A 27,499-nucleotide genomic window follows, 5' to 3' on the forward strand; every position below is an offset into this window, starting at 1 on the left:
TGCATATGGAGATTTTGGTGTTTGTCTCTCAAAAGACAAAGATAAAACACAGAAAAATAGGAAATCACAGGCTTGACGGTGGGGAGCCATCAGTTCCAGGTGGTAGACGCTAGCTCTGTGGCCGTGTGAGCTTTTGCGGGCAGGTTCCTATGCGTGACAATGGGAGTGGGAACACAGCATTCATTTTGTTTCATATAAGGATCTCTAGAGACAAGTACAAGCCCCTACCCCAAATCACTTATGTGCACTTGTGCATCACCTACAGTAAATATGGCCATGATAGCTTTATATTAATGCTAAGTTCTCTGCCCAGAGGTGGTCCTGTCCATTGTTTTTGCAGAGGCATGATCTTAAACTCGGCATGTTCAGAAACGTTTCCACCTTTACTGGTCATGATGAACCTTTTCCATATGGATGAGCATGAGTTACCTTCTTGATAATCTCTGATCTCCCTCCCTCCCTCCTTCCTTCCCTCCCTCCCTCTCTCCCTCTCTCTCTCTGTCTGTTTCTCCTTTCCTCTCCTCTCTTGTTCACCCACCATCTCTTCCCTTCCATCTTTGCTCTTGCCTTTTGTAACAATCTCACTTTCTAGCCCAGGCTAGCCTAGAACCTACTAGTATTGACGCAAAAGCACGGCCCTTGCACCTCGAACAGAATGAGAGTTTATTCTAGTGCTAAATATGAATGATCACAGCCTTGGAGCATACATTCAGGTACCTAGAATACCATTTTCCAGCATGGTAGTAGTTTCATGAAATTTCTTTAGTTGTAAAACAAAAGTAAGTCACAACTTAACACAGTTTTCAGTAACATTGGAAACAATGTAGAAACATTAGGCCTGCAGCAAAGTAGAGTAGGTTTCAAATGCTGTTGACAACAATTTTAGCTTCCTTTGGGGTTGGTGGACACTAGAGGTCTATTAACACCAAAAAATGTTTCACATAATTGCCACATTGATATTAAGTTGGACACAGGGATAGGCAATTAGTGGCCCATATTAAGGAGCTAAAGACAGCATGGTAATTCGGTTATGAATCTGTCCCATGCCAACTCACCACAACCACAGAACTTACAGTTACTTAGTTAGCTTTACAGAATCTTTAAGTAGGTATCCCTCGCCCTACCCTGAGAACTTCAGTTCACACCAGGGAGACATGGGCAACCCTCCTGCCTCCCAGTCTCTCCAGAGCTGGGTTTGCAAGCATGCACCATGCTATGGGCCCTTTCCTTTTTTTGCTTGTTTGTTGTTTGGTTGAGAAGAAATTCTTTAGAAGTTATTCCTTATCAGCATTACTTATAAAGCGTCTCAGTACTCTTCATTTCTTATTTTTGATTACTGGGTTTGCACTAACCAAAGGCTAAATCTACACTGTGTTTTGTTGCAGTTGTGGGCAGATTATTGTGCCGTATGAAGTCCATTTTCTCATTTGGAATCAGGACCAGTGGTACCAACCTAAAATATGAAAAAAAAATGTTTACCCAGCACAATGTACCCAACACAATGGGTGGTAGTTTGTTAGATTAATACGTGTTGGGTTTCCTCCTTCCTTGTCTGTGGCACAGAATAGCTGCAATTCCAAGCCATGACTCTCAAGCACACATCCTTTGTACATCTGTGACAGAGTTTTATCTGAGAAGCTCCTCCATCACTGGAGCTCCCTGTCAGACTGACAGCATGAACAATTCTTTTGTGTCAGGAGACAATTCTCCATTATTTTATGTTCCTATTCACAGATGTAAATCTCTTAGGAGTCAAAACTAAGACGCATAAACTAGGCATGTCCCAGTGAATTTTAATATGTGACTCTTCAGCAAAGCCTGATTGTAAAAAAATATCTCTTCTACAAGCAAGCTTCTAAAGGAAGGAAGGAAGCTTTCTAGTACTTCTCTCTTACCGAGATGGTCTTAAGTGTAATCAGAGAGCATGATTACCACTACTGCAATGACCTTCATTTATTAAAGAGCCTATCCTTTTCATTTGTCTTTTGCCCTCTTGGTATTCTTGGTGCAGTTTAGTTATCCAACTAATGATGCCTATGTACCATAACAACTACTAGCATGGCAAGATAACTCTAAGGGTGGAATAGTGTTTCTCATATTTTGGTGACAACCAACAGCTATCTACTTGGTCTTAAGATCTATTCAATGGGAGGGAAATTCTACCCAGTACTGAAAGTCTTGTTATGTACCCAAGACCAGTATAGTCATGGGATTTGGAGGAGAATGTACAATGAGTACTTTACTAAACCAGCATAATACCCAACTATTTCTGAATATGTGTTAGTATTCACCCCTCATCAAAGAAATTTCTCTTTCAACAGAGACTATTTCAGAAAACCACAGCCAATCAAAATGCAGAGCTGTAGTGCCCAATCCCAAGGGATATATCTGTATTGGAATTCTCTTACTTAAGTCTCAGGGATCATTGCAAAAGATGGGGAAGAGAGATGGTTAGAGCAAAAGGATCAGAGAGTTTGCTGTGAGACTGTCTCCTACTAATATTAGATGCTACACCCATAAAATCTCACGAACATGATTGTTGAAACATGAGCTCAATAAGGACACTCACAGGGGACACTATAAAGTACATGGGGGGAAGACTGTAGGTCCTTAACCACAAACAAAGAGCTACAGGCGACCAAGGAATAAGGCAAGCAGAGCAATGGAAATATGCATATGTATGTATATTTCCATAGGATATATATATATATATATATATATATATATATATATATTTCCATATATATATATTTCCAATGGAAGTATATATATATATATCACATATCATATTTATATGTATATATAATATATATGTGATACTATATAAACTGAGAAGGTTCCATTAGGAAATATATATGTATATATAAAAATCATGTAACAAAGATTAATGAAAAAAAGAGGAAATGAATTTGAAATATGAGATGGATTGAAGGAAGGGAAAGAAAGGGGGGTCAAGAACATAATTATATCATAATCTCAAAACATAAATCTCAAAATCTCAAAAATAAAAGAAATGATTTTAAAAAGGAATTAAAAACTATAGTATGCACATATATTAACATGTCATAATGAAACCATTTTTTACTGGTAATTAATAGTTGTTAATAAAAATCATGTGAAAACTGAACAGTTGTTTTGAAAATAAAAAATAAAATTAAATAAGTGAACAGATAAACAATTAAAAAAAATCTTACCAGGAATGGTGGCATACACCTTTAGTCCCAGCACACAGGAGGCAGAGGCAGGCAGATCATGGATTATTGTGAATTAGAGGCCACCTGATCTACACCGAGGATTCCAGGACAGCCAGGACTACCCAGAAAGGCCCTGCCTCAAAAAAATAAATAAATAAACAAGTAAATCTAAAAACATATGGTCCATTTATGTCAAAGTCCCATCTAAGAAAAAGGTTTAATATTAAAATAGTAATATAATTCCTGTGCTACAGCTACTATGGGATTTTGCAAAAAGCCAAAGGAGGTCATGGAGATAATTTTCCATGGTGATCTGTTTTGCTGTCTTATATTTTTTAAGGTTCTTTCTTTCTTTCCTTCTTTCCTTCTTTGTTTCCTTCCTTCCTTCCTTCCTTCCTTCCTTCCTTCCTTCCTTTTTTCCTTCCTTCCTTTCTTTTTTGTTTCTTTTTAAGGTTGAGTTAGCTTCTGAAAGGAAAAAATGCAAACACACCAATAAAAGTATGTTACAATGTCATAGTCTGCACTTCCAGGAGAGAAGAAGTCATACTCAGGACTTTTCTTGCTTGTCACAGGTCTGGCTAGCCTCTGTTTGCTTGGGGTGGAGAAACAGTCTGTGTATTCTTAGAAAAACCCTTCCAATTTAGACACTTGGGAATGGTCTGTTTACCTTAGCTTGGAATTTTTTTTTGTAAACAGCTCCCTCTGTAACAGACTTCTTTAAAAGTGGTCCCATAGGACTAAGGTCACCGAGGTACTCAACTTTACCTCTGTCTGATGCCCTCAGAACACTATTGCTGTCATGCAATGAGCAGGCACAAGCGAGGGTCATCAGATTGTCATGGCGTCCTGGCTCTGCTCTGTAGCCTTGGCACATGTCACTCTGATTCCGTGTCGTGGCTTCTTTCCTGTCTGAAATGGGAGTTCTCACTGATCGTCAGAATCTCTCAAAGGCTGGCATATTGTACCGGAACTCTCTGAGGAAGCCGCAAGATGTTTCATAAATTTTTTTTTTACTTATTAGAATTTAGAGAGCAAGAGGCTGAAGAGCTCTGTCTGCTGAGATGCTCTTACCAATTATGCACAAAATCTCTTGCTTTCCACTAGTCTGATTTCTTTTGTTTTGAGTCAGGATGGAAAGGCAAGAGATAGTCAGAGGCATTGGAAGGGAAAGGACCAGAGTCTGTTGCTGATCAGGAGTCAAGACTTCCAGTAGGGATAACAAGATCTGCTGTGAAGATACCCAGAGACAATATTCCTTCTAAAATAATGTATTTCAAATAGGAATATTAAAATAGCAATGCCACATGCCCAAGGCTTAAGCGTAGAAGACCTTTGAGTGTGATCTGACTCCTTCCTCAGGTATGAACCTGAAATTTCCTAGGCATCCCATAATGACAATATAAACTCTGTTTACAGAAATAGGTGTGATTGTTCCCTTGTGCAAACTGTATGACCTGCACTCTTTCCTTATTAGCTGTCATCCTACCCAGTGTACCTTAGGAATCATCTGTGATCTCATCCGAGTTCCTAAGCAACCCTCTGAGATATAATTCCAGAAGACACCAAAGTAGTATATATATAGCTATTGTAAAGACAATTGATCACTCCTCACTCTTGAGACACCCACACCCAGACTCCTGGGAGTGTGCTCTTCTTTTCCTAAGCATCTGTTTCTTGGTTAGTTTTGATTGTTTGTTTGTCAAATTGACACAAGCTTGAGTCATCTGAGAAAAGGGAACCTCAGTTGAGAAAATGCCCACTTCCAAACTGGCCTGAAGGGAAGCTGGCTGAGCATTTGCTTGATTGCTGATTGCTAAAGAAGGGTCTAGCTCACTGTAGACAGTGCCGCCCTTGGGCAGTTAGTGGCTCTGTGTACAAGAAAACAAACTGAGTAAGCCAGGAGGAGCAAGCCAGTAAGCAGTATGCCTCCATGGTACCTGCCTGAGTTCTTTCTTTCCTTCTTTCCTTCCTTCTTTCCTTCCTTCTTTCCTTCCTTCCTTCCTTCCTTCCTTCCTTCCTTCCTTCCTTTCTTTCTTTCTTCCTTCCTTCCTTTCTTCCTTTCTTCCTTCCTTTCTTCCTTTCTTTCTTCCTTCCTTCCTTCCTTCCTTCCTTCCTTCCTTCCTTCCTTCCTTCCTTCCTTCCTTCTTTCCTTCCTTCCTTTCTTTTTTGTTTCTTTTTAAAAATGAGAAAAATGTGTTTTTACTGAAATTGCTATGTGGCAATTATTACACAAGTACACACTGTCAAATGACTCAAATTATTTTTAATTAGTCATCACTGATTTTTACTCATATGATTTATGAACATAGGGAATTAAAATGATAAAATTAGTCCACATTGAACTACAATTATTCTTACTAAAATTTTCTACACTTTTACAGATACATTTTATTGATTATCTTTTCATGAATATTATAATAATGATAGCATGAAGGGGAATGATTATAATGAAAATCCAATAGATACTATATGTACTACATTCCAATGTATTATTTTTAAAAATAAATTTTTATTGGCTATTTATTTACATTGCTATCTCCCTTCCTGGTCTGGTCTCCCTCCCAGAAACCCCTTATCCCATCCTTTCTCCCCCTGCTTCTATGAGAGTGCTCCCCCACCCCCACCCACTCCTACTTTCCTGTCCTGGCATTCCCCTACACTGGGGCATCGAGCCTTCACAGGACCAAGGGCCTCTCCTCTCACTGATGTCTGACAAGGCCATCCTCTGCTACATATGTGGTTGGAGCCATGGGTCCCTCCATGTGTACTCTTTGGTTGGTGATTTAATCCCTGGGAGCTCTAGCAGGTCTGGTTTGTTGATATTGTTGTTCTTCCTATGGGGTTGCAAACCCCTTCAGCTCCTTCAGTCCTTTCTCTAACTCCTCCACTGGGGACCCTGTGCTCAGTCCAATAATTGGCTGCAAGCATCCGCCTCTGTATTTGTCAGGCTCTGGCAGAGCCTCTCAGGAGACAGCTATATTAGGCTCCTGTCAGCATAAACTTCTTGCCTTGACTTTCTTGATGATGGACTCTAATCAAATAAATCCTTTTCTCCCCAAGTTGGTTTTGGTCAGTGTTTTATCATTGTGATAAAACAAAACAAAACAAAACAAAAAACAGACAGCCCATCTTTTAACTCTGCTTAAGTCTATGTCAAAGATTCTTTTCAATAAACTCCAACTTTAATTCTTGTTCTGAAATTCTGTTCTGCAGAAGAATCTTGGCTTCACCTGAGTAGAAATGAACTCTGAAAAGAGGTCTCAGGCTGTTTTCAGAGGCAGTGTAGAGCTGGGTGTCTCTGCCTTATCTCCCGCTGCTTTTATTGTTCAAGGTGGCTTCTAAACTACTGAGCTTTGTGTATTAAAAAGGAGGGTGTTGTTGTTGTAGCTGTTTTTGAGTTGAGAATTGAACTCAAAACTCCACTATGGTAAATAAACACTCTATCACACTGCCTACCTTTAAATTGGCTCTTATGAGATACTCTTTATATTGGACTCTGGTGAACAACACAAAGACCAAGAAGCCAAAACAACCATGACTGACTTCTGTACCCACTGACATGACTCAGTCATTTTGCCTCCTCCATTTCCTGATCCACAACTTGAAAAGTCAGCTTCTGCCTTTGAGGCAGAATGGGGACACAACGAATAGATGTGTTGGAAGCCACAGCCCAAGGAGGCTTGTGAGGGTTTTGTTGGTGGTGTTTTAAAGAACTCTAAATCATTTAATGGTCAGTATCACAGAAGGAATATCAGATGTTGACTTCATTGGAAGTACAGAGCAAAGGTATTGGGTAACATCTGCAGGTCTTCTCTCAAAGAAAGCAGTGACCATCAGAGCACACACATGTTTGATATGATTCCGGCAGTTCGTGGATTCCAGGCATTCATGTGGGAGTCAACAGTTTGGGAAAGCCTCAGGTTAAGAAGCCATTTTCAATCATAAGCAACAGATGCCAGAATATCCACTTACTCCATTTATTTAGCGCATGGCAATGGAGGCAAGGGTCTTCTCAGTGACCTTACTACAACTATGAAATACATTTTCCAGGAAGGTTTTTTCATCTTACTTTTCAAAACCTGAATACATTCTAAGTAAGTTCATTCATTGGACTTTATCTCAGTCTCCAGAACATGCCATTTATAATCTATGTTAAATTAAGCCTGTGCAGATCTTAATCATTTTCCACAGTAGAAGCTGAAATTTTATTTCAAGATGGTGCCATACAAGGGGAAAGCAATGATTGAGCTAACCTAGTATCCCTTTGAAAGCCATGGCCTGACTCTTAGCTAACATTACATGATTTCAGCCTAAATTTTTATCATGGATTTTGATCTGTTAATCAGGTTGCCCAAATTTACACAGCTTCCAAGTAGTTTCCTGTATTCTACAAAATTTCTTACCACAAAGAATAATACCAAACCAAAACAAAACAAAAAAAGCAAAGACAAATAAACAACCACCACCAACAACAAATACCCCCCCCCATAGAATCCCAAGCATTACTTAGGTGTAATGTTCTTTTAAAAATTCATTTTTATAAAATCAAGAAAATAAATTAACAGTGTAATCTGCACATTCAGCCCAATGAGGGCCAGCATCACTACTGCTAATGGGGCCCACTACCTTGCCTCTATAATCACAGCCAGGGTAAATTGCTGTCTTGCAGGTACAGGGTATGTGGGTGGGTGGGGTCTTCTGAACATGCTAGGGTAGGCCATCTGCATCAGATGTGCTAAGAAAACAGGCAGTCAGGACTACTCAGCGCATAACAAGGGTAGGCAGAGCTTTGCATTGTTCTTGCAGTTCCAAGGGGAAGCCATGCAGTCCCACACAGGTCAGATTAGGGCACTTACAACCCTTGAGCTTGGGGTGGGGATGTAGCCCAATGGGTGGAGGGTATGAGTAGAATGCACAAATCCCTGGGTTGGACCCTTGGCACCATCTAAACTGGACACGGTGACATAATACACACCTGTCATCCCAACACTCAGAAGGTAGAGGCAGGAGGATCAGAAGTTCAAGGTTTTCCTTGGCTACATAGCAAATTTGAGGCCAGTCTAGATATAGGACACCCTCTCTCTCAACAGTCAAATGAACAAAGAAACAAGAAGAAGAAGAAAGAGGAGGAGGAGGAGGGGGAGGAGGAGGAGGAGGAAGGAGGAGGAGGAGAAGAAGAGGGAAGGGGGAAGGGGGAAGGAAGGAGGAAGAGGAGAAGGGGAAGGAAGGAGGAAGAGGAGGAGGGGAAGGAAGGAGGAGGAGGAAGAGGAGGAGGGGAAGGAAGGAGGAGGAAGAGGAAGAGGAGGAGAAGGAGAAGAAGGAGGAGAAGAAGAAGAAGAAGAAGAAGAAGAAGAAGAAGAAGAAGAAGAAGAAGAAGAAGAAGAAGAAGAAGAAGGAAGAGAAGGAGGAGGAAGAAGGAGAAGGATGAAGGAGGAGGAGGAAGAGGAGGAGGAAGAGGAGGAGGAGGAAGACAACTGTCAGTGACTATATAGCAAAGAATATAGGCATACACCTCAATCCAAGCTGCTACTGTTGGTAAAGCTGGACCAGAATAAATAACAGCTCAAAACAAACAAACAAACAAACAAACTGTTAAATACAACACTCTTCCTACTAGCATGTGCCAATGAAACTTGCCTCTCTGTTTCAAGTTTTCTGCAACTTCCCAGAAACCTCAAAACCAAACCTGATTGTCAAGGGCTTCTTAGTCATTTCCCGTAGAACTCCAACCATGTCAGAAGGCTCTTGGTTCTTCTTGGGTAGTTCTTGTTTGAACAGCAGCTGTTCCCTCTCAGTAGTTTCCAGAGGCATTTCCTGTGGCTGTTGAATCTGGAGCTTTGGGGTCTATTCAGGACTTAGTCCTGGTTTTCCCTGATGTTTCAAGTCAGGTCTCAAGTTGTAAGGGATGCTACCTCTGAAAAGGTAGCCAGTCTAAACATGGAGGGAACTTGGAAACTTCTACAATAGTTTGGCTTGACAAAGGAGACAGCAGTCTCTCGTCACCGGCTCTGACCCACTTCCAGGCTCATCAGGCCCTCCAGGGTTGGAGGGGCCCCAGTCTGCTTGGTTCTCTGGGTCATATGTCTCTGGAGAGCCCAGGATGGTCTCAGATGTCAGTAGTAGAAAAGCTCACTTTCAATCTTTGACGTTTCTTGTCATTTCTTTTATTCTTTGAGAGTTATCATCCAATCTAATCTTCCATGGAAAAGTTTGGTCACCCCAAACCTGTGCCCCAAAGCAGACATATGAGCTGCCTGACCTGCTCACCCCTTACACAACCAAGATCTCTAGATTAACTCTTTCATCTTAGATGTTTCAGAAAAAAAAAGTCAAACACTGAAAGCTTTTAAACTTCTTTACTCCTAGTTTCTCGGGCACTGGTGCTAGATACGAGGCTCTTTCTGGGTTGTTTTGGTGACTCCATGACTCCTTCTGAGATTTTAGAAATATAATGACACACTTCTCTCACTTTGCAGCTCCTCATCTCGGCATGAACCTGGTTCTCATCAAAGAGACTTGTTTATAGACTCGGGACTTGATCCCTCTCTTCTCTTACCTACATAGGCAAATAGCCTAAGTCACTAAATCTTCTATGGATGAAATTATGTTTTCCAGAGAAAGGAGTTTCAAGTGCTAATTTTCATTCTGAATAGCTGTAATTAAAAAAGGTCTTCAAGTATGTAGGTTCAGAACCAAATAAATATTTCTGTTTGTGGTTATTAGTCAGAAGAGAGAGATATGATTATGGGTCTTATAGAATAAAGTATTTTACTTGTCTACAGGAGGGAAAGTAAATTTTAGATTCTCTAGAAATATGTTGATCGTTTGAATATTAATTTTTTCTAATGAGACATCTTATGTTACTTGAGAGCCTTTAGAAAATTCTAATTATTTTAGTAAGGAGAAAAACGGAAGGAAACACATTACTTCATACATATCATACCTCTCTCTCTCTTCTTCTCTCTCTCTCTCTCTCTCTCTCTCTCTCTCTCTCTCTCTCTCTCTCTCTCACACACACACACACACACACACACATATACAGGGCCACATATCTACACACACCCATACACATTCACATACATGCACACACACACACACATACACACTCATACACACACACACACACACACACACACATATCCAGGGCCACATATCTACACACACCCATACACATTCACATACATGCACACACACACACACACACACACACACACTTATACACACACACACACCCCAAACCTTCACAATGACAAACAGGCATTCAATCTCCTCAAATGTAGCAACTTGTGCATTTTCCAGAGAGGTTTCGCATGAGCTCTTACATTCCCACATCTTATGCCACACTGCAGAACTGAGAAAGGGGTGCTTTCACAGATAGATCCTGTCCCACACAGAGCGCAGGTTCCCCGTTTTCACACAGCAGTGAGCTGCACTGAGAACGAGCAGGAACTATTTTCATTTGCAGTCCCTTTCTCAGCTATACAATATTAAAAGCCTATGAAGAAGTAAAAGGGTGCTGAGAATTTCCCATAGGCACGCAAAATAGCACACACACTATTGCTAGTGCCTTGTCCAAATCAGAAAGTTCCAGAACCACCTTATAGCTTCTCATACATGGCAGGCTAGCCTGCCAATCAAAGCTGCTATTGATTTAGTACAGTCTTTTCTGTCTGGAGCTGTAATGGGAGGCATTGGGAACATGATTAGTTTAGACTTCTGGTTTCCAGTGAGTCTCATATTTTAGAAATGTATTAATATTTCTTTTCTTGTCCTTTTTCCCTAACTTTTTTTTTTTGTCCATCACAATGCATGGTGTGCTACTGTTATTTAATGGTCAGAAACTAGGTAGGATGTCTCCTTGTAATAAAGAAATATTGGTTTTGAATCCCTGCTGAATTGATTTTTTTTTTTTTGAGACAGGGTTTCTCTGTATAGCCCTGGCTGCCTCGAACTCAGAAATCTACCTGCCTCTGCCTCCCCAGTGCTGGGATTAAAGGTGTGCGCCACCGCCGTCCGGCTATCCCTGCTGAATTGAGATGGAGAAACATCCGATCTAAATAGCTTCAGCCTTTTGCCATCCATAGGAATAAATAAATAAACATAGGTCAAGTAAGACCCTGAACTATTAGAAACTGGAAGGGGGAGACAGCTTCCAAGAAAGCAGAAGCCTTGGTTCCAACTTCCAGTTTTCAGACCTGTGAGAGAAGAAATGGCTGTTGTTTAAAGCCACACAATTTTTTGTGGTAATTTATTACGGAGCCTAAGGAAACGGAGACAGTAAGCTAGTCTATATTTATACCAAGCTTGGCAGGTTGGCATGGTTAGGGGGACAAGAAGCTCCCAGGAGTTTTCAGGGAGTGATGCTTAGGGACAAGCCTGAGTTTTGCAACCTCTGTTGCTGGACAATGAAGGCACTAGAAGATGGTGTCTCAGGAGGGCCGACTTCTTCCTGAACATCTGCAGTCTTAGCTGATGCCACCAGAACAGAGCTCTGGTGTCCCAAGTGCAAAGGAGGAAAGTGCCTTTTTAGTGACATTAAGAACCCAGACAGGAAAGCTCCTTCTTTGATATATCTCTTATACCACAGATGCTGGCAAGGCTGAGGAAAGAGAGGCCACCCATGACAGTCAGTAGGTTTGACACCTTCCTTCATCTCCATAAGGACATTTCCCATCCAAAGCTGTCATTTGCTGGCCCGAGACTTTCTGGAGGGTTTGTTGGATTTTGAGCTTCCGAGGAATAGTTTATTGAAACTTATCTTGGAGAAAGGAACATGACTGTGCATTTTTAAAACAGTATCATCAACTGATTTTTGTCTGTTTGTTGTTTTATTTTGTTTCGAGACTGAGTCGCATGCACCCCAGCCTGGTCTTGAACTCACTAAGTATTTAGCCAAGGAGTCTTAATACCTGCCTCTCCTGACTCACCCACATGCTGGAATTCCAGGCTGGTTTATAGGCTATTTTTATGATGCATTTCAAAGGTTAAACTGTGGCTTGCAAGAACAATCTTCTGCTTAAACAAGAACACATACCTATTCAGAAATACAACGTAAGCAGTTTTTTTTTTCCTTTTCTTTTCCCTAACAATTTTTCAGAGGATTGCCCTGACTGCCATTTTTTTTTCTCTAAAAATCCCTATAAAGGTTAGCACTAGTTCTACTCATTGAGTCTTTAGATGACAGTCCTTGCTGCATTCACATGAATAGACAGAGTGGAATTTTCTTCCATAAGAACGTGCTGGTGGTGTGACTGTGCAAACAGAGCAAGCATCTTTGGAAAGCAATTATAATACCTTTCTAAATCTCATTTGCTTCTGTGTCATCAGGCCGCTGGGCTCTGTCAAACTTCCTCTCTGCCTTCCGTGTTTCTTCTAGGTCCATATGGTACCCGTCTTTGAGTGACTCTCAACTCACATGCTTGATATTGTGTGTCCTGGCTCTTTACTCTATAAAAGTCATACTTTTGTGGTGTTCTGTGGTCATTTACGTCCTTATGAATGGCAGTGGAAATGTCTGTCAATCTGTGTTAATATGTCACTTTAATAGCTGACTAAAATCCTTTGAGTCTTAACTCTTGAGGAGAAAGGGCAAGGTTGGAAGAACTTTTTCCCCTGAAGTCAGGGAATTTAATGTTTACATGAAAACATGAGTCTGCATTCTGCCATCGACCAGCTGTGAGACCTTGGACTCCACATCTCAAAGCTTCTGTTTCTTTAGTTCAATTTGACAAGCATCGAGCATGTAACCCATGGGTTCATAGGATGGAGGGGCATGAGGCTATTGCATGCATCTTGTTCTCTAGAGGCTCAGACACCCAAACAACTCAAAGAAATCTGAGCATGCAAGCTGGCACATTTTGGTCAGTAGAAAATGGTGGAGAGAGATGTGCAGTGTTAGGGAGTAGCACAGTGGAGAGAGATGCGCATGCGTAGCGTGAGGAAGTAGCCCAGTAGAGAGAGATGCGCATGCGCAGCTTGAGGGCGTAGCACAGAGACCTGGAGAGACACAGCAGGTCTTCCCTTCTAGAGACTGATTCACCAAGGATGATGTATGTGCTTCTTAGCCTTTTATGCCATGATTACCCGCACTGCCTTGTCCTCTAGGAGGGTCCCAAGCCACTTGTTAAAAGGGTGGGGCTTACCTCGATACCAAACAGTGAGAAGCCTACTTTCTAAAAACTCTTTTAAAAATAATTTTAAAAATAATTCTAATTTTTAATTGGAAATAGCCTATATATATTAGCCTGGTTACTTTTCTTCCACACCACCAGTTCCTCTAAGAATTTTCCCATCTCCCCACCCACCCAAAGCTGTACCCTTCTTATCTCCCTCTCTTATTAGAAAACAAACAGGCAACTAGGAAAAAAAAAAGAAAAAAAAAAAACCACACAGAGAAGCAGAGATGCACACACTTGCACACACAGGAATCCCATAAAAATATAAAACCAGAAGCCATAACACATAAGAAAAGACCTATAAGGTTAAAAATAAAAGCCCAAACAAAGCACTATGAGACAGAATATATCTCCCAAAGTACCATTGAGTTAATTTTGTTTTTGCCACCTACTGCTGGGCATGGGGTCTGTCTGTTAGTGTGGATTATATACTCAGTGAGATACCATATTTTTTTTTTTTGTGAGTGATTCTCAACAGTAGATAGGCTCTGAGTTAGGATGAAGGTCCTTTCTAAAACCTTTTTCTAACAAGAATGTAGTCATCTACCAAATGGAAGAGTATAGTGAACCCCTCTGTAACCTTTACTCAATTTCAACAATCACTAATTGGCCACCATTTCTTCATATAACATCACAACCTATTTTTCTAATCCCATATTATTTTGAAATAAATCTTAGGAACAATGACATTTCTTCTGCAACTATAAGTTTGTTGGAAAACACTCTTTTCCAACAATCATGATCATGGCTAAACTAAACAAAACCTCCGCCTCATTAAATAGCAAGTCAATGTTCTTTTTCACAATAACACCCTAATCTTCATGATTTAATTTTAGAGATTTGGTTGCTTCAGAACCTGAATAAGTCACACAGGTGTAATTGGTTGCCCTGTTCTGACGTCTCTGCTCAGTTTACATCTTTCTCCTCCCCCTGAACATCTTTCTCCTAATAATCTCTTTTATTGAAGAAAACAAGCTGCTGATTCTGTTAATACTCCTGTTGTCTGTTGCTTTCTGACTTTATTCCCATGATATCCATTATCACCTTCCCCAGTTGACTGAAGAAGCTTGATGCGTGGGACAGGCAGTGTCAGGTTACTTCAGTACATAGGCAACCACCAATGACCAAAAGCCACTGACTCACAAGGCTCTGCATTAAGGTGACTGTTTCTATTGTGCCTTCTGGACTTCAGCTTCAACACTTCTATAGAGACAGCTGACATCTCACCACCAAATGTTCATTCACACAGTGGTGCACTCACAAAATAGAGGCAGAGTAAGATCCAGAAACCAATCAGTGAACCATATTTGATTCTCTGTAGTTATGTGTTAATTTTCAAAATAATTTGTTGATTTATTAGCATCCTCTAAGGAAGATTAATAACATCTGTATTACTTTATTGTTCCAGTTTCAAGATCATTTTGTACTCATGAGAAAACACATTTAGGAAGTTTCAGTCTATTTCAGTTATTCTCATTGATGATCAAATTGCAACATCTTTGGTCAGTAAGTTTCATGAAGCATCTTTGAGTCCTTTTGGTAAGTCGTGAGAAGGTCTTTACTTCCTGGTCTAACAAAATATTGCAGTCATCTAATCAGGCATGCTGGAATTAGCTACCTCCACAAGGAATGGTCATTCTGTTAGGGAAAATGACACTTAGACGCTACCATATAAACACCTGGGAGAGTCCTAAGCAAATTTGAGTCCATTGTCCTTTCTTAGTAGGGGAATAGTTAGTCTTGCCTGGCCTAAATAAGTCTCCAAAAACTAATGATCCTATGTGAGGACAGTGACCTTAACAAGAGATGATGTAAGGCAGGTTCACAACCAAGGGAATCAAAGTTGGGAACACAAAATGACTTAGCAGCTAAATTGGCAGTTCAAGAGAGTAAGGGTAGAGATGGGTCAAGGTGAATGCTGTAGGTCTGAATCCTAGTTCTGTTGCTTACCAATGGCATGTGAATAGCTTATAACTTAAGTTTTGAAGCTCTGTGACCTCAGCTGAAAAATGGGTACAGTATTACGTCCTTCACAAGGCTATTGGAGGATCAGATGACGCTATAGAGGAAACAAACACAGAGTGATGTGTGGTACCCAATACAGCTAAAAATGTAACAAGCTGGTCTCAATCGATATGCACAGTTTTGTCAAAATTGAAGGGGTTGGCTGGAATCGGCCTCAGCTTCTTGTCCTATCTGCCTATCCAGCAGTGTCTCCAGTGCACCTGCATTATTCTCTAAAAATGCTACCGAGGATTGATAATGGCTCTTCCAGCATCTTCCTCAACCACATTTTATTGATTGCTTTATTGAAAAGATGATATCATATATTGAATGTTGCCAAGGGAGATAAATAAATAATATATTCTTCTGAGGCGTAGTTTTCTTATTTGATATCTAAGTCAACAACTTTCACTTTGAGAAACTTAGGACGTTTTTAAAAACGTAGATCCCATGGTAACAGATGCTGAGGAGATTTCAGTTTTTAGAAGAAGAAAACTCTCACGTCATGCCTTAAGTGCTGATCTGATAGCTCAGAGCCCCTTAATGATCCACGATGGTGGTCCTCAGTAAAGCCTTATATAGCATGTGAGCTTTAGAAAATGTAGCATTATTATGTTGCCATTCTTTTCCAGAACCTTCTCTGCCCATTACATCAGTGCTGCTCTGCAAACCTTTCTGAGGTGACTTGCTTCTCTCTGGTTTTATTTTTAAGGCGCTGTCAGAAGTTGCTATGTTGAGGATTACAGCGGCTATCTTGCGGTTACTGTGGCCACACGAACTGTTGCAAAAGATGGACTTGAAATATTTATAATGTTATTGAAAAATTCAAAGAAGATGGGGGAATGGAGAGAGAAAGAGAGAGAGAGAGAGAGAGAGACAGAGAGAGACAGAGAGACAGAGAGAGACAGAGAGACAGAGAGACAGAGATGGACAGAGACAGAGACAGAAACTGTATCCTTCTAACCCCTTTTAATACAGGCATGCACTTATTCTTCTATAGCTTTCTTTTTTCATACAGTGGCAGCTATAAACTGTGGCCATGACTACACAGCAGTGTTGCCCCGCCACTCTTGAAAGCAGTCACTAGTGCTGCTCCGGATGAATGTGACTGCAGGCCAGCTTCTCTGAGCAGCTCTGCTCTCTGCTTTACTCTGCCTGTAGCCACAGTTGATTTTGAGATTTGGGGTCCCACAACCATCTCGTTGTGGCGTGTTCTTTTTTATTCATCCAGGAAGATATTAGGCCCTGCTTCTCATCTTGGTCATTTCATGCACTTCACACATCATTGCTCTTAGAGCAGAAGGGGTGGGGGATGGAAGGGGAGCAGATCACCTGTGTGGTGAGGGCACAGTCTTAACACTACTCAAGTTCCCCGCAGGCCCTGCAGTGTGAACCCAGGGCCCCTTGAGTTTGACACCTCTCTGTTCACAGTCAAGGCTGCGGAATCTGAATGGCAGTAAGTTTGCCCTTCTCAGGAATGGACAAATGGAGCTCGTGAAGTAAACAAGCCGTATGTTTTATTTTTTTCCATATGTTTTAAATAAAGCATCATTTTCACCTCACAAGTTACTTCTCCAAGTTGGTATCATCAAGATCAGTAAGCTCCTACATTTATGAAGATCATGTTCTTTCTGGGAGCTCCTACATAAACAGTCACTCCTATTTTGAATAAGCAAGAAAACAGAAATTATTTTGGTATGCTAGAGATGAGACATGTGGCATGCTCGGGTAACTTTAACACCAAATATGTCAAGAGCTGCTATCCACCTGCAGGATGAATATCAGGAACGCTCCCATCCATCCTCTCTGTTCTGGGACACAGGTTTGATTATAGCTGGAACTTCAACATCAATTCTAACTATTGCTTGAACTAAAACCTTAAGGTCATATTTCAGACTCATTAAGAAAGATGTAATGCAGAGCAGAGTCTCTAAGGCCAAGAAAGTCCCCAATATATCCTTGAGCATATTAGTGACCGACTTACATTTTCAACACTCAGGGTTGGAATTTACTTAACGTTTACAGGCTTTCCTGGGACATTGCCAGTTGTATTTCCTTTAGACCCAAATCACTTTTCATCACCAAGCTAATTTTAGTTATTGAGAAAATTCTCAAAATGGTGCAAATAGTGGCACTCTAATGTAGCCTTGGCCTCATCCTTTCTAGCTCAGCTCAAAGGGGACATTTTTAAAAAAGGGCCAGAGAGTTAAGACGTTTCAACTAGCCTGAACTGATGTCCATAGTGTGGGACAGTTTAGAAAGAATTTCTGAATTCCACATGTGTACAGCTGTAAAATAGCAGATTTAGAGACTTAGGTAGATTATTTGTTTATGCTTCTTTTCTGTAAATTGGGGACCAAAGGCCTGACTACTTTTTTTTTTAATAAAGCATTATGTGCATTCAGTACTATGCATAAATACCCTATAGTCAGCAAATTTTCCACATCTCATTTTTGTTTGGATGAGCTATGAAAAAATTTCAATGAAGTGTTTTGCCAATCTTGCAAGTATATTTTGAGGACCTACTGTGTGCCATGAAATATTCTTTCCCTGAGGACTGGTAGAAAGAGCAAGAAGGACAAAAATTCCTGTCTACTTAAAGCTGTGTTTTAGTGTGAGATAGCAGCAAGGGATGGAGGGAGGCAGGAAGTGAAGGAGGCGTGGACCAGAGTTAGGTGAGTGCATCAGGAACACAGATGTGGCAGGGAGATTCTACTGTAATTTCAACACATTGGTCAGGGGAGGGTCTATTGGGAAGGTGCCATTTGGGTTCTACAACTATTGGGGGCAATAGTTTACTTATAAAGGACTGATTCCGAGTTCCTTGTTGATGAGTGTTAGTGGAACCTGTAGGAAATGGCCAAGTGAAAACCTTAGCCCAGTGGAGGAGTACCCTCTGAGGGCATTATGGGACAGTGTTCCTTTCCTTTCATTCTCCTATGCTCAGTCAGAGAGTAAGCAGGTTTCTGTCACTCTATGCTTCTACCATGAAGTACTGTCCCAACACAGGCTCAAAGCAGCCAGCTATTGTTTGGGAACTGAAACCTGCCAAACTGAGCCAAAAGGAACCAATCCCCTTCTCTGCTGGTTATCTTGAGTATTTGGTGTAGTTTCAGAAGGGTGACCAACAACGGCAGTCTAGAAGAGGTTAGGGAATTCTCTGTGTACACCAGAAGAAAGTCTGTTCCAGACAGAGGCGTCAACCATAGCATGCTATAAGAAAGACGGCAGGGGTGGAGCTAGGGTGGGGATAGGGATGAGGTGGGGGCATGTTGCTGGGGCAAAGAGGGCAAGCGGAGGCCAGAAAAGAAGACAACCAGGTTTGAAAGCAAGCGGAGCAGACACTGATTGTCTATGGATGTGACTTTCTGTCAAATGCAGTGGGAGGCCTTTGGAGGACTTAGCCTGGAGCAGTGATACCCAACGCCCAGGCGTTGCCAACAGACTCAACAGGTCCCTGTGAAAAGTAGATCTCAGGAAAAGAGTCTGAGAACTGATGGATCTGGGAAGCCATTGCTGTACTCCAGGAAAAAGATGGCGGTAGCTCTGCTCAGGACCAGGGCAATGGAGGCACTTGACTGAATTGTCTTAAGGAACTTAATGGAGGATGTTGAGAAGAAGAGTCCTTACTCGTTCTAAATTCATATTATCTGCTTTCATTCAAGCATCTGATAACCTCCTTGCTTCCCTCTAGCTCTAGGACCCTTTGCCATGCCCAAGTCATCTAGGGAAAGTCTGAGTAGCTCAAGCCATCTTCTAAACCTGTTTCCATGTGTGATTATAACGTCGTATTTCCCTCCCAAAATAAATGATAAAAGATCATTTATTCTTGAAGGTTGAACTTTTGTCCCTGATTAGATACACTTGATCAGTGCTTCAAAGAAGGAGAATTTTGGGGGCTTTCCTCTAATGACATCACCTCCATCAACATTGCAATTTTTAAGGCAAAATGCCCAGGACTCCTTATCACGAAGTGTGCTTTGTTCCTCTTTTTATGTGCACATGACATGAGAACACACATGACAGACATGCAGCCAATCCACCCAAACCTTGTCTTCTTACCAGGTCAAGAAAGAGGTCCTCAGTTTCCCAGACTCTGGAAAGATTCTTGCAGAGAGGTCCCCTCTTACTCTCTATTGCACCCTCTCTCTATGACACACCTGTGTCTCTGCACCTGGGTACCAAGAATTTAAATGCTTGCATGGCACAGACTTTATCTACAGATCCATCTCCTCAGTCCTCCAGTACTCACAATGGTCATCATGGACACAGTGACTTATAAAAGAGTCCCAGGGAACTACCTGAGTCCTCTACTGTGCAGATACACAAGAGAAGGTACCATGTACTAATGAGAAAGTACACTGTTTATGACCCAGAACCACTAGCACCTTGATCAGAAACTCAACAACCTCTGGAACTTCTGAGAAATAAATAATTGTTGTTTATAAGTTACCCAATTTGTGGACCAGGCTGTTATAACAGAGTAGTAGATTAAGATCTCAGAAGTTTTGCTAATCATCTCATAAGAGGCTAACACCATCAGTAGTTTTCCATCATGGATGCAATGATGGGTAAATAAACTCAGTGATGAGGTTATGCTTTGGAACTATGCAAAGCATGGAAGACTATCACAAATGTAAAACATAACATATTTTAAACATAACATATTTTATTAATTATATATCAGCAAATAAAATGTGATCTAACCAATGGAAGTCCCAACTTTACAGTCATGAGCAGAAAATAACATTCCCTCTCTACCTGATTCCTTTCATGTTTAACACCCATATTGAACATCATGTCATCATTTTTTTTCTTTTTTTGCTTATGGAAAAGAAAATCAGAATTTGGAATGTAAGTAGAGGTTGTATTCCATTACTTACCATTCATATCAAATAGACATGTTTTCTAAATATCGTACCCAGTAATTTTCCACAATTTCCCTTAGTTAACAGTTAGCTATTCATGGATATTTTTTCCTTGAGAATAAAGAGTGCAAATTTCTTCCAAAATTAAACAGCTTAAAATATTTTTTAAATGTCTACCTTAAAATTCTGCCTAATGTGTTGCCTCAGGGCCTATATAGCCACAGCTTTTTAAGTTATACCAATAAATCTATCCAACAGGAATTATATAAAACTTATATAATTAATATTTGTAAAATGTCTTAAGATCTTGGCAAGAAAATAGGTGCTGAAATCCAAAGCTATTCTATAACTTTCTCTTTAAATCAGCTGCCAGCTATATTCCAAACAGCTTCTAAATACAGCTATAAGAAAAAAATACTGCTACTATTAGAAATATACTATTTCTTTTTAAAAGGAAGGGTCAGAAAGGTCCATTATGATGAATCAAAGAAGCCCACAGAAATGCCATCAGTTGGTCAGAAGCACATACACAGTTAATGGGCATGGAATCTGAGCATCAAAATAGCTCACTAGAGTGCACACTACCCCGTATCCTAATGGATGCAGTTGTTAACCAAGAGAGCTGCTGTAAAATCTCCATGCTTCGCCCACAAACAGACTTTTACTGAAATGGTACTGGTCAGCTAAGGCCCCATGAAACGAGGGTCAAACAGAAGGTCATCCTACAACAGGCCCATTCCATAGGTGGTCTGAAGATGAAAGGCCTAACTAGAGTCACCAGAGGATTACAGTGCTCCCTCGTGAACTGGAACGTTACACGGGCTATATTTAGAGTCACTATTTATTTGAAATTCAAATATAACTGGACAGCCTCAGTTTTTATTTACTACATGTGGCAACATAGGGTCAAGGAAAAGAACCCAGCTAGGGTGCTTTCTGCCTCATGAGAGCATCTATGGACACAGCCCTGCGCTTCTCTACTTGGCCTAATGGGTCTTGCTACTTAGAAAAATGACAAAGCTTTCAAGGTCTGTAAACAACGTTAAAAACATATAAATGAGAGAAATGGGCTGTGCTGGAGTAAAAGATTATTACAAACGCTTAAAGGTACATATGCCAGGAAAGTGTTACATCGGTTCCCGTCATTTAAATAATTTAAGACGTAATAAACAGCATACGTATGAGTCTGGCTTTGTAGTCCGGCTGCTTGCACCTTAACCGGCTCTGGCTGATAACCTATTAAGCCCACCTTTCCAGAACGAAAGCAACTCCAGGCCGTGGCAGACCTGAGGGTCTATTTCTCAGAGCCGGCACTGCCTTCTGCAGGAGACATTAACTTTGCCACTCGGTATCTCATGAGCAAGGCAAATAGTTGGCTCCTAACCTCTGATTTAGAGACAGCCTTTTAAAAAAAGAAGGCACACAGTTCTAATGGCTCTCATAAGAATCTTTTAACTGCCACGGGTTTCCCTGAGATGATTTCATGTTTTTAACAATGCCGCTCTGCGTGTTTGTAGGCGCCCTGCTCCCATCCCCCATTCCCGAGTAAAAATGACTATTTTAAAAAGTTGTCTTACATATTCTCCACAAAAAATAACTTTAATTCTGAGGATGTGTAAGAACTTCAGTGGAATTTATATGAAATAAACTGCTCTGAAACAGGAAAAAAAAAGTTGTCTTAGACTGTACGAATCCTTGACCAGTATATTCTTTATAAAAACACAAAACACAATTAGACCAGGTCCAGGTCCGAGGTTCAATTAGAGATCTGGCCATTATTGAGACTCTGGGTTCTGGAGAAAGTCACTCAGAGTCATCAGATAAAATGACCCATTTAATAGGAATTATCTCCAAATGTGTTGCTCTGGGGAATCTGACCTTTCAGATTTAGCTGACTTGGGCTTTCTAAATACACCATTTGCAAAAGTCCTTGTTGAGGACTTTAGTTTACTTTAATTGTAACTGAGCCTCCCACCCCAACCCCCCATCACTGTGCTATGTCTGAACTAAGGCATTCTTAACCTTTTAAATTAGGCATTCAGAAGCTCAGCTGACTGTCTTCCCAATTTGCATACTGAGTTTGCTGGAATAGTCTGCCTTGGCATGTTAGTTGCAGTCTGCAATCTGCATAGTTCAAGTGCAAACACATCAGCCCTGCCTTCGGAGGGGGTGACCTGGGTATTCAGTGCTGTATATGGTTCTCTTTATTAAGTTTAATAGAAGCGAGGGCTAACATTACCGAGCATTTTCCTGTCCCCAGCACAGGATTCTTGTAGGTATGCTCAGGCAGTTAACACTTGCCCCCACCTTATGAGGGGATCCCCCCCTAATTTTAAATATAAGAAAGGAAAAAGTGGTTAAGGACTTGCCCTGAACTAAGGTAGGCTCTGTATTTACAGAAATAGGCAGGCTGCAGAATCTACCCGCTTCCCACTGAATCTTTGTATTGGAGGACAACAGAAAGAGCCCGTGATTTTCAGGTCTCTTCCTAAACAGGAAGATACCGCGTCTTTCACTGGGACCAGCTCTCAGGTGAGAGGAACACAAGCAACTCTCCCTTGTTACTGCAGTAACAGTAACAGCCTTCCTGGGAAAGGAGGCTGTTCTTCAATATATCTGTAATACAGCTGCTGAACTGACCCACATGAGGACTTGTGTGGGCAAAGAGCAGCATCTGACATTAGTCATCCAGAGAAGAGAGCTGATGGATTCAGAACACACACACACACACACACACACACACAGAGAGAGAGAGAGACAGAGACAGAGACAGAGAAACAGAAACAGACAGAGACAGAGAAACAGAGACAGAGAGAGACAGAGAGACAGAGATAGAGAAACAGAGATAGAGAGACAGAGACAGACAGAGATAGAAAGAGAGACAGAGAGACAGAGACAGAAGCAGAGAAAGAGAGACAGAGACAGAGAGACAGAGAGACAGAGAGAGACAGAGACAGACAGACAAAGACAGAGACAGACAGAGAGAGGCAGAAAGAGAGAGACAGAGAGACAGAGAGACAGAAACAGACAGAGACAGACAGAGGAAGAGAGACAGAGAGACAGAGACAGAGAGAGGCAGAGAGACAGAGACAGAGAGAGGCAGAGAGAAAGAGAGACAGAGAGACAGAGACAGAGAGACAGAGAGAGAGACAGAGCAGACTATAACTCTAGCTCTCTTGGTCTTATTTACCAGAGGACCAGTGAGTTTTCAGGGAGTCTGGGAATGGGGTGCATTGCCATCTCCCTGACCCAGGGCTGGGGTAAGCAGTGCAGACCCAGAGCAGGAGAAGTCCTATCACTGGCTTCTCATACATATGGACTGTTTGTTCTTACACAATGAATTTCTTTTGTTTCCTTAAGTGTGTAAATAAACCATTTGAATGCATCTATAAACCACATCTATTTTAGCCTTTTTTAAAGGATGGGGCCACCGAGCTCCAAGGGGCAGCCATGACAGTAGACTGAGCAAAAGCAACTACAGAGAGGAGACTTAGGGCAGAGCCCTGGTCACTCGGCATTCTCTGTCCTCCGCCATGCAGGCTTCCTTGGCCAAACCTTGGAGACTCAGGACTGGACTTTAATCACATGTGATACTCCTGTATATCTCGGCTAAGGTGATCCAGGGGACAAATGTCGGCTGCGTCCTGTCAAGGCTGCCGATGATGCACACAGATCTTTAACTGCCCACTGTATGCACCGGACAACACTACGCATACAACAAGGATTCGTTAACCTAAGAGTTAAAGCTTGCTATAACACTGTCTCTGGCCCAATCAATGTCCAGTTTAAGGGGTTTGCTCATCTTTTTCTGAATCCTCTAATGCTGGAGAGAAAAATAAAACAGGGGCAATGGGGTGGGAAGCCATCCTCTGGTGACTAGCTTACCAAGAAAGCTCCTCTACAAGCTGCCTGCCATTACCCAGAACCTTCTAGAAAAATATGTCAGTCTGAAAATCCTTTACTTTGGAATGCAGAGACTCTCGTGAGGTATTTATGATAATTTTTACATTATTTTTTGGCCTATTTATGGTAAACAGTTTTATTAGCAAACTGTCCACCACGGAAAGAGTCATTCATACTCCAGAGAAAGCTGCCCTCAGCCTCTTGGCTCCCTGTATGGGACAGCAATGTGTATCAGTAAGGGAAAAGAGGCAATAAGTCTTCCTTGGCCACAGGAGCCTATGGCCCTGATGGCTCTGATCCCACCCAGAAGCCTGGAGGGCGCACAGCCGGGGCTGATCAACCAGTCTCTGAAACAGCAGCCACCTGGCTCTGGGGGAGGGGCCTGGACAATGCTTGTCTCTCAGCAGAAAGCAGCTGAACAGTAAGACTAGAAAAATCAACCAATCAAGCACGTGTCTATCAATCAATCAATCAATCAATCAATCAATCAGTAAATCATCTTAGTCGAGCTTCTTATTAATCCGTTTTTGCTTTTGATTTGCCAACTGCCAGAGATGTTAAAAAATATTAAATAAATAAATAAATAAATAAATAGATAGATAGATAGATAAAGGGGCAAAATCAATTTAGCAAACAAAATCTATCCATTAGCCAACTACAGGTTTTCTAGGCTTCCTGAATAGATTTCCTTCTGCATCCGTTTGTAAACATCTCTCCTTTGAGGACCAGGGAACTACCTTTGGAGACAATCCAGCTGAAAGCTATTACACTTTCATATCTAAGGGCTCCTCTCTTGAGAGGGCTGCGCCACCGGAAGCCGAATGTTCCAGAAAGATCCGCAGGCAGCTCTCCAGACCTTGCAGATCCCAGAGCAGAAAGGCTCTCCCAGACATTATTAGCATGTAGAGAAAACACAGCGCTATTGGCTCAAGCTGGGAAACTTTCCCTTAAACTGTATTATCCTGAGAGCCGGCAGGGAAGCTTCACGAGCTTCTTTTCAAGGAGTTGTGACTTTTCTTTGGGTGGGGGTGGGGAGGCACATTTACAGGAACCCAAGCAATTCAAGAGGGGAAACACAGGAACTAAAGCTCAAATCTCCAATCGGCTTGAACTAGGAGGCTTCAGGTCCTTGGATAAACAGAGCAGGCTGCTTCCTTGGATTACTCTCCCCCACCCAGCCTCCAGACCCCGTGTCTTGCCCGGTATCCATAGTCCTTTATTGGGCTATGCTTTTCCTGGACAAAAACCTAGGTACCCAACTCCAGACGGTGGTGCCTGGTTTCATCTTTGCAGTCCGTGAGTTGGTTTGGGTTGACTGCCCAAGGTCGCAGCTGCTAGTAGTCCTTAGACCATCAAGAGCCGGAGTGTGCTAGATAGACCAGGATGGGGCAGAGGGGGGTGTGTTCCCGACTTTTATCCAAGTCACCAGTTTTGTACAGAGGGCCACAGTTTTTTGGAAGGCTCTTGGCCACAGTAGACCTGCAGTCTTCAAACAATGATCGTAAGCTTGACCCTAACTTGGGCCGCTGCCCCTGAGACTTGTTTGTGCCGCATCATCCATACACCTAAGTAAAAAGGACGCCCTGAGTTCCAGAGATCTCTAAGTCCTGGAGCGCTAGCCAGCCCGGGTGAGCGCACTCGATGCTGAAGCCCTCCTAGCCGCGGCTTTATCGGACCCCTGCCTGGCCCCTGTATCCCACTTCAGGACAAACCACTGGCAAGAAGTGATGTCTGGGGCTGTGGCAGGTGCGCCCGGAGACCCCAGCGAACAAGAGAAACCCGCAGAGACCTGTCGCCTCCGTGTTCTAAGGCGCCAGCTAGCCGGCCACCTGTTTCACAGGGAATGAATTTGTGGGGGGCCTAGGCTGCCACAGCAAAGACCCAGTCGTCCCTCCCCTCCACGACCGCCAAAACCGCACATCTCAAATCTAAGTGCGCACACCCCTACAAACCTACCACCCTCCAGCGGTGACTTATTTCCTGGTGTGGCCCCTCTTCCCATCAGCCGGAGCCTGGTGCTGCCTCCCCCATGCCCCGATCTTCCGAGGTACCTGCGGTGAAGATGCAGAGGGCGATGAGCGCCTTGCAGACCATGTTACTCCGGTGCTCCGTACCGAGCTGGATGCGGCTAGAGAAGAGTTTTCTGGGACTGATCAAGTACTTCGGGGCACCGGCAGCTCCTCTTCCGCCGGGTGGGCTACGGGAGGAGCGGGGACGTCCGGCGCGATCAGTCCAGGCAGCTTCGGTGTCTGGCGGCGCAAGGCGAAGTGGAGGTGGCGCGGAGAGTCAGCTGTGTGCCCTGCGGCGCCAGGCGCACTTCTGCTCCATCCCAGCTGCCGGAGCCCAGGGCCCCGCCTGCGCCGTCGCCAAACCCCTCCCACCCGGCCCTCCTGCGAGGACAGGGCCACCCCCTGGCCTTCTCTCTCCCGGCACACCAGTCCCAGGAGTCCCGGCCCAGAGCGGCCTCTGCTGGACAGTGGGAGCTAGGCTTGAGTGGGATTCAACCACAATGCAGGGAACTTTCCAGTGTTCCGGAAGCTAAGGCAAAGCAAAGTGTGAAAGGGTCCCTGCCCTCAGGAATCCATCTCAGTTTCGCTTGTGAAAACTCATAACCCTTAGAGAGGTGACCTGGAGGTCACCTCCGAGAATCTACACGTTTCTTCCCAAGTATGGGATGAAGACCTTTCCCTTCATTTATGCAAACAGCCCTCTGTGTACAGTAAACTCTCACCGCACTTCCTGGTACCTATTCAACTCCACAGCCAGAAGAAATCCTCTATCAGGTGATAGGATCGCCAGATAACTGAACCAGCTGTCTGACTAGTTACTACGCCAAAGTTCCTTCTGCTAGCCCAGAGACATAAACCTTATTATTTCACAGGTAAGAAATCAAAGGCATCAGAAATTAAGCAATAGGCTATTTTCATATAGTTTGTAAGAATGGTTTGTACAGCAGTCCTATAATAACAATGTAATAATAACGTGTTGTTGTATAATAATAAATAATGCTAATAAACAATAATAACAAATAACAGTAATTTCTGTGAATTGGCAATAGGTTAAGTGTTGGACAGCGTACATTCACATACTAGCCAAGACATTTACTTCCCGTAACAACCATCCCAAGCAAGTACACTACATCCTCATTTTCTGGCTAGGAAATAAGTTTAAGGGCTTGCCCAGGCCTTGTAGTTAGGAAAGGGTAATCAGTATGGGGCTCATTCTCCATATTGAAAGCCTCTCCAAAGATCAGGGCTTCTCCAAAAGTTGGGTCAAACCTTTCATTTCATTCTTTTCGCACCCGGTGCAGCTTAGACATACGTAGTCCTCACACGGGGCTGCAAGCACCTTCCTT

The 27,499-nt window shown here is 42.4% G+C and overlaps 1 protein-coding gene across 1 annotated transcript in view; it reads right to left on the bottom strand.

The window, feature by feature from the left end:
* Positions 1–26,483, bottom strand: part of Parm1 (prostate androgen-regulated mucin-like protein 1) — a 101,485-nt gene extending 75,002 nt beyond the window's left edge. Inside the window, exon 1 of the mRNA XM_052198631.1 lies at positions 26,196–26,483. Coding sequence (XP_052054591.1) covers positions 26,196–26,238 — 43 coding nt within the window. The 5' untranslated portion in view covers positions 26,239–26,483. The remainder of the gene's footprint in view (positions 1–26,195) is intronic.
* Positions 26,484–27,499: the final 1,016 nt, after the last annotated feature.

Source organism: Apodemus sylvaticus, chromosome 11, assembly GCF_947179515.1.
Source record: "Apodemus sylvaticus chromosome 11, mApoSyl1.1, whole genome shotgun sequence".
NCBI lineage: Eukaryota > Metazoa > Chordata > Mammalia > Rodentia > Muridae > Apodemus > Apodemus sylvaticus.